The sequence below is a fragment of the Aplysia californica genome, unplaced genomic scaffold (genome assembly GCF_000002075.1).
Source record: "Aplysia californica isolate F4 #8 unplaced genomic scaffold, AplCal3.0 scaffold00405, whole genome shotgun sequence".
Classification (NCBI taxonomy): domain Eukaryota; kingdom Metazoa; phylum Mollusca; class Gastropoda; order Aplysiida; family Aplysiidae; genus Aplysia; species Aplysia californica.
The window spans coordinates 8,452-16,330 of record NW_004797675.1 but is presented as its reverse complement, the minus strand read 5'-3'; the positions used below and the strand labels follow the sequence as shown (position 1 = coordinate 16,330).

At 39.6% G+C, this 7,879-nt stretch overlaps 1 protein-coding gene across 1 annotated transcript in view; it reads left to right on the top strand.

Moving 5' to 3' along the window:
- LOC101851660 (calcitonin receptor) overlaps positions 1–7,879 on the top strand; it is a gene marked incomplete at its 3' end in the record, with an annotated part of 130,420 nt that overhangs the window by 119,944 nt on the left and 2,597 nt on the right. The window contains 1 exon segment of the mRNA XM_013085774.2: positions 4,678–4,831. Coding sequence (XP_012941228.1) covers positions 4,678–4,831 — 154 coding nt within the window.

Sequence of the window (7,879 nt, the reverse complement as noted above, 5' to 3'; positions counted from 1 at the left end):
AACACACACACACACACACACACCCACACACACACACACACACACACTTGTTAGAGAAAATAATGTTTTCAAGTGGAGGTTGTTGTGGAGATTGTGGAAGGGTTGGGGTGGTAGTCTGTGTAGACAACGTATAATATACATTCACAGAAAAATCCATTTACACTCTTCCCACGGCAACGCAATTTCTAATATCATTTGTATTTGACACTATCATTTCACGAAGAAACGTGAGTAAAAATACGATCTGTAATCGCAATTTATTGTTTCTGAAATCTCGTTGCATAAGTTTGATCCTATGTCTTAGAAAGTTAAAACCTCGACAAACGGTGTATCAGTTGGAGAGGAACAACAATATTTGTTGGTCCTTTCAGTTCTTTACAGTTGGCATCCTGCTCCTACCTGCATTTTCTGCTCTTTTGTCTTCCTATACCTTACTGTCTGCACATTCTTGTTAACCCAGATAATGTCATCCGGACGCAAAGCAATGTTATTGTGTGTTGAGCCTTTTATACGTAACTTTTGCTGCCAGGATATGTTTGAAACGTAGTCTTGACAAATAGGTAAAAATGTTCAATCTCATTTTTTATACTGCCGTTCATATGCGACAGCTCAAGAAATACAGGGTGGTTAAAAAAGAATACGTCAAAATCATCATGCGATATTTAAATAAAAAAGAAAAACAGTAGAAAACTCTATCATGGACACATGTCATGTGTTGCACATACCTTTAAGTTTTTATTTAATGTTTTACAAGTTCTCAATGTGGCTGCACGAACAAAATTAAGCCGATATGAGAATTCCTCCCAAAAACGCCTGAGGATGTCTCTATCCACCGTGTTGATCACAGCTGTTATTTGATCCTTCATGTCATCGATATTTGCTGGAAGTAATTGTCTTTAATATACCTCCACAAAACTGGCTACTTACTTTACTGTAAGTAGATTTGAATGATTTCATTTTTCAGAAAGATAGAGCACCGCCCCATTGGCATCTCGGGTTTCGAGCTTATCTGAATGAAAACGTGCCTCAGCGGTTGACTGGTAGGAGAGGTCCTGAAGACTTTGCCCTCTGCGTTTGGCCTGCCAGATCCCAGGACCTCACTATGTATAATGATACTTAGCTATGTAGGCGATCATGTCTGTTTAACCTCATCTCTTGAACGCAATGTCCTTTAAAACTACCATACTGTGTAGAAAAAAAGATGTGATGTCTACACCATAGAAACCGTATGCATTAAAAGAGAACGAAATGTGGTATTTTAGAGGAGTCAGCTCCTTTTGTTTAAAGAATTAGCAGCAAATTATCAACAGTTTAAAAATATATAGCATATTGGTGTTGTAAAAATTAGTAAGGAAACCAAAAAAAAAAAAAAAAATAATTATAAAAACGTCACTGAAAACTCCGATTAAATAGTACCCTACTAAGATTCGAACCTCAGAGTGCTCTTGATAGCTCAATTTCGCAATGAAACCAGGAAATCGTCATTGGTGAGATTTCTAACAAGGGTCTAATGTTGTCCCGACAAGTGTTCAGACATTCGGCCGCCGACTGATGGGAAATCTCTCTCACCTACCACTGAAATGGGGCTCTTAGGTGATTATACAACAAAGGAGTGTCCCCCCCCCCCACCTACCAGTGGTCTTCATGAATATTTAAGGAACAGGATCACTCCTTGTTCCTTTCACTCTCAAAATTGGCCCCTCCTGTCAAAGCTAAGAGATTTGCATTGGGGGCAGTTCTCATTACGAATCGTCAGAGATAACCCTGTGGATGATGAAAAGGAGGGCAGAATGATCTTTGACGTCACTTTCCTGGTACTCAAATAACAACAATCTTCCTGCAGTGTTAGTCGTCTGAGATTTAGACTTTTCCTGCTTTTTCCCCCCTTTCTTTTCAAAATTTACCGCTGGTCATGTGCAACCTCTCCCTCAGCCAGGGGCGTTTATATCCCAGGTCATATTTTCATAACATGTTCGTGTTAGCTTCTGTTTTTGTTGACCTTCCAACTTTCCAACACTTCATTTATTAAATCAATTTTCAGACATTCGAAATAATAGTTTAAAATATTTAAATATTTATAGAAAATAATGATTTGGAACCAAATACCTCACATTATGGGACATTGGATTGTCCATTTGAACTTGACAAGTGGCACTCACATTGGCTACTCTCCTTCGCTACTTAAAAGTTTTGCTCAAAGTCCCGCACATACAAGACGCTAATAGATGTCTTTCAAATGGAAAGTACCATCCAAGCTCATATTTTGTGGTGCAAGCATAATGATATACCTGAAATGGTTAAAACAGATCAACAGGACTATTAAACAATTTGCTAGCAATAGAACACCATCTTTTGGATCATGAGTAAAATTATGATTTAAAACACGTCAGCCTCCGTAATGTTGGAAATCTATTGTGACGTTGAAACATAACTTTGATGCACTAGACATCAATGTCAAATGAAAAAGTTAAATGTCTAATTATTCACAAGTGTAGCAGTTCATGGGTTTAAACAATCTTAAAGCAGTCTTTCATATTCTGAGTAGCTCACCCAGTAAATGTACGGCTAACAAAGAGACATCCAGTTTTTGACGTGTTAAGACACTCCTTGCTTACTATCATAGGCGCTCAATTCCTTGTTTAAGACTCGCGGTGTATAGGATTAGTTTGTGGAGTTGGTGGCCTCCTGGTTAGGCTACAGATCTCGTAATCGTGAGATTAAGGGTTCTGGGATTTGAGCCTCATCTCGGTCCGACGTTGTGTCATTGGGAAAGGCACTTTACATGAATTTCTTACTTAGCTCGGTCATTTCACAGGTGGAGGTTAAACTCTTAAACAACCTAACAGTGTTGACAGGGGCGTTAAACCTATTCCATTTTCACAGTAATATACTCCAACCTTTCATATTCTGAGTAGCTGACCCAGTACTTGTACCGCTAACAAAGAGCCATCAAGTTTTTGACGTGTAAAGACAATACCTGCTTATTATCTTAGGCGCTAAATTCGTTGTGTTAAACGTGAATAACATGGTTATCTGCTTACTGTTAAGAATCGCGGCGTACAGGATTTGTTTGGGGCGTTGCTGGACTAGTGGTTAGGCTACTCTGGACTCGTAATCGTGAGATTGAGGGTTCGGGGGCTCGAGCATCAGCTCGGTCTACGTTATGTCCTTGGGAAAGGCACTTTACACCAATTTCACACTTGGCCCAGTCCTTTTGGAAATGAACGTTAAACTCGGAGGTCCTGCCTTATGAATAACATAACTCTGTTCATAAGAGCGTTAAACCTATACCATTTTCAAAATTCTTAAAGGATTAGTTTAGAATATAATGTGTTGCAAACTAAACGATACTGATAACAATATTATGTCCTAATGCTTCCATCTCTCAAAATCCACGTACATTTTTATTACGCATGCTCCGAGAAATCATCGTTCTTTCTATTTATCAGGGGAGGCTTCGACCTTCCTGTACTTTGGTTCAACAGTATGTAAAACGTCTTGCTACTACAAACTAAGGCAATATTATAGTTTTGATAATATAAGATATTGTACAGAGTAGTGGGTATATATTTCAAAGCTCGTTTGCATTGCTCATGAAATCCGTTAAAATAGGAAGCTTAAAACGAAAAAAACACAAAGCTAGTATTACCACTGGGAACCTTTTCAGCTCGTTATCGTACGTATGAATTCCTGTTTTACAAAAAGTCAATCGACCGCTGCTCAGAAATTAGTTCTTGACGATATAAAATGTTTAGTGCCATAGATTTCTTTATAATATTATTATCCATATCCACCTTCTCCTTCCACCCGCACCCCTACCCCTCTCTCTCTCTCTCTCTCTCTCTCTCTCTCTCTCTCTCTCTCTCTTCCAGTCTCTCAATCTGTTTCTCTCTCCATTATGTCTGTCTTTCTCTTTCTCTCTATATCCCCTCCCACCCTCCTCTCTCTCTCTCTTTCTCTCTCTTTTCTCTCTCTCTCTCTCTCTCTCTCTCTCTCTCTGTCTCCCTTTCTCTCTCTGCCTCTCTGTCTATCTATTTATCAATCTCTGCCTCGTCATTTTTATTCCTTTTCGCTTGATAGCTATTTTTGTCTGCTCCTTTAGATTATTGTTTTCTCTTCTTGATATCATTCTTTACTTCAGTGATGTCTGCGTTAAAATGTGTGAGACTTTTCATTGTCTTACACATAAAAGGTATGGGTGTGATCCCGAAGGGGGAAGATGCTATAGTGAACAGTTTTGTCTCTCAGCTGTGCATCTACAGCTTGATTTGGCTTTGCACCACCAGGCAGGGTTGAGAGGCAGCCTACCTCTAACAATTCTGTTGTGTAAAAGCGCTTATTTAATTATAATTTCAACTTCCCCACACCATAATCACACATGGATGTTAAATAAATATCAGTAACAAAGCAGCGTTTTTTGTCTCTTTGCTCTGGTTTTATTTAAATTCACACAAGTGTTCCCTAACATTAAATACCAAATAAAAATGTGTGCTTTTGTGCGTGCGTGCGTGTGTTTGTGTGTGTGTGTATGTTTATGTGTGTGTGTGTGTGTGTGTGTGTATGTTTGTGTGTATGTGTGTATGTGTGTGGTGTTTTGTGAATCGGGAAAATTAGAAAATAACAAACAAATCATAACAAATGATTTATGATACAATTTGCTTATTTTGACATCACCAGGTTTGGTGCCAATTCCTGCACGTTCTGGCCCAGTACTTCACCACCACCAATTTCTCTTGGATGTTCTGCGAAGGCCTCTACTTACACATCATCATGGCGCATGCGCTTCGAACTGGAAAGAAACTTATCAAATGCCTAGTCATTGGAGGATGGGGTGAGTCCCACAAGTGTTTTATGACATTTCGTACCTGTAAATGCATTGCATTAATATTGCATACCAGCCTATTTCCCCTACTAATGGTCGCGAAATACTACATGACAGAACACATAATTTATCCTCGGCCATGTTTAGAGGTGATTTTCTTTTATCCCAAAAAGCACGCTAGGAACGGTTTAGTCTCTTTCACCACATGCTTCTGTGCTTTAAATTGTACTCCTTTCCTCATGTGAGAACATTGAATTGATTGACTTAAATTTGTAAACGACATATTTTACTGCAATGTTGTAGACACGTGTTATTTTTAAAAAAACATTGTTTACGATTTTTACTGGTCAGTTGTCAGCAGATACACCGAAAGAACAGTAATCCTAGTTGTCGTAGAGGTTAAATGATATCAGATAGTTTAATCGTAACTATTCAAACAGTATTGAAATGTTTGGGGATTACAGCGACGCAATATCGTTTATTCTCTTTTCTATTTTGTTAAAGGAATTTTACGAGATCTCTGTTATTACGCGATGAATAAGTTGTAAGAGAGGCTGAAGAAGCCAAAAATGACTTCATCTCAAAATCCTTAATTTTGACACGAATAGAGACTTTCAGGGTGTCCCCCCAACCCCCCCCCCCCCCCCCCAACTCCTTAAATAGTTCTAGAACAGCAGGGTGCTGATATACTGTTCTCAAATAAAACATACATAACAGTATCACTAGAATATTGCTTTCAAATCAACGACTTTAAGTCTTCTTATTCTATTTATTAATTTTATAGGGGATTCTTTTAAATGTTCTTTGAGGGGCTCTCCTGAACTAGAGTTTATGGTGTTTGCCTCTCATTCAATAGGTCCCGTTTCGAATCGGGACAGCGACGGAACATTTTCTTCTCTAACATTTTCTCCGTTCACCTCCTTTCCTGCTCTCTAACCATATTCTGTCGTCTGAATTCGTCTCAACTTTCTGCCCTCTACCCTTCTCCTCTCCCCTTTGCCCCCTCTTCTGCGTCCCTGACTCTTTCTGCAGCCTTTGTACTGTCCTCCTCACTGCTGTCTTTTATCCACACCCGTGATCTTATGGTAAGTAAGATCTAACACCAAGCCTTCTCGGACAATGGTGAAAAATCTCGGAGGTTCTACGTCCAAGTTGCGCACGTTAAAGATCCCTGGGTGTTCATAAAATCGACAAGAGTAGGCTTTGGCCGCCACCCGGGCAAGATTCAAAAGTTCCTACAAACTGAAAAAAATGTTAAATGTGTCCCGCGCGCTCATAATATGACCTTACGCAGTTGCGAGCAACGTAAAACAGTTACAAAAGAATGTCCTTTGTGGAGAAGTAAACACTTCGTCCTAATGGAAATTTGTTTTGCGTGTGAGTGTGAGCGCACTCTGGAGTAGGGGCCGGCAAACGCATGATGACACGTTCTAACTTGTATCTAAAAAGAGGTTAATGATATACGTCATGACCTATTTATATGCGTCTGAAGCTAAAATATATCCCAGTCTGTTTTTAGAGCTACATCACGACAGGGTTTTTTAAATCGAAGAATAAATGTGGTCGAAGCAAAGAATACGTCGCGGTATTAAAAAATAGCAATATCACGCCTTGTATCTACAGTATGTCCATTACTTTTTATTCCCTGCGTTCTCCCAACTTCAATTCTTCTAAAGTTTATTTAGAGATACATTTCAGAAAGTCTGAAAGTAGACTGGACAAAACGGACGAGTAAACACGCTTTTCCCTAGCAGATGTCTTTTCGGTACCCTAGAAGTACATTTAAATTAATTTAGCTTTCTTCTCCGTCTTGGTTATATTCGTATCTCCATTTTCTCTTCCTTTCTCTTCTGCATTTTATCTCTTCTTTTTTGGTAGCGCTCTCTCTCTCTCTCTCTCTCTCTCTCTCTCTCTCTCTCTCTCTCTCTCTCTCCCTGTCTCTCTCACTCAGTCTCTCTCTCTCTCGGTCTTTGTATATGTTTCTGTCATTCACCCAGGTCCGCTCGCTATGGGTAACTATCTCAAAATCACACACACACACACACACACACACACACACACACACACACACACACACACACACACACACATACTTGTATCCCAGTTCTGGCTAGTAATAATCTTGCAAGCAGTTTTCTCATTTTGTTCGTATCTTCATTAAATGACGGCGTCAAACAGAAAGCCAGATTGAAACTTCTGGAAGCGGGATCAGATCAATAATATTTGAACAGTAGAGCAGACACCAAGCATGGTAAAATCCCCTAAAAACTAGTAAAATCTTGGGAGCATGTGTTATTTTGCGAGCATCAATGTTTTGTGTGTACGCGTGAGCGGGTGCTTGTATTTGTATGTGCATGTGTGTGTATTTCTCTCTCGCTCTCTCTCTCTCTCTCTCTCTCTCTCTCTCTCTCTCTCTCTCTCTCTCTCTTTCTCTCTGTGTGTGTGTGTGTGTGTACGTGTGTGTGTGTGTGTGTGTGTGTGTGTGTGTGTGTGTGTGTGTGTGTTGATGTTGTAGAGAGAAAAAATAGTATTTTGGCATGTGTGTGATTACGTATGTGTGTGTGTGTGTGTGTGTGTGTGTGTGTGTGTGTGTGTGTGTGTGTGTGTATGTCTATGTTGAAGTGTATATGTGTATGTGAATATGTATGTGTCTGTGTGTGTACGTGCGTAGATGTAAAACCAGTTTGTTTGCATTGCAGTTTGTGTGTCTGTCTGTGTACAATGAAGCAACTGGGTTATAGCTCATATTAAATGCGATTTCAAATAGCCTTAGATCACCCTTTCATATTTTAAACATCAACCTCGATTTCGCCGTTCTCACATTCCTTTCGTTCTCTAATCTAGACGTGTTTTGTGGTGTGGACCCCTTGCAGGTGCTACTTTTTTCCTATTCTCAGCAATTCTCTAAAGACAGTTGATAGACAGTTCTGGCTGTCAGTTCCGCATATTTCTATTTACGATATATTGTAAACGTAGGTTGGGAAAAAGAGAGATAAAGTGAGACAGGGAACAGGAGAGGAGTCAGAGGTTGTATTATGCCTGTGTGTGTGACGGGGG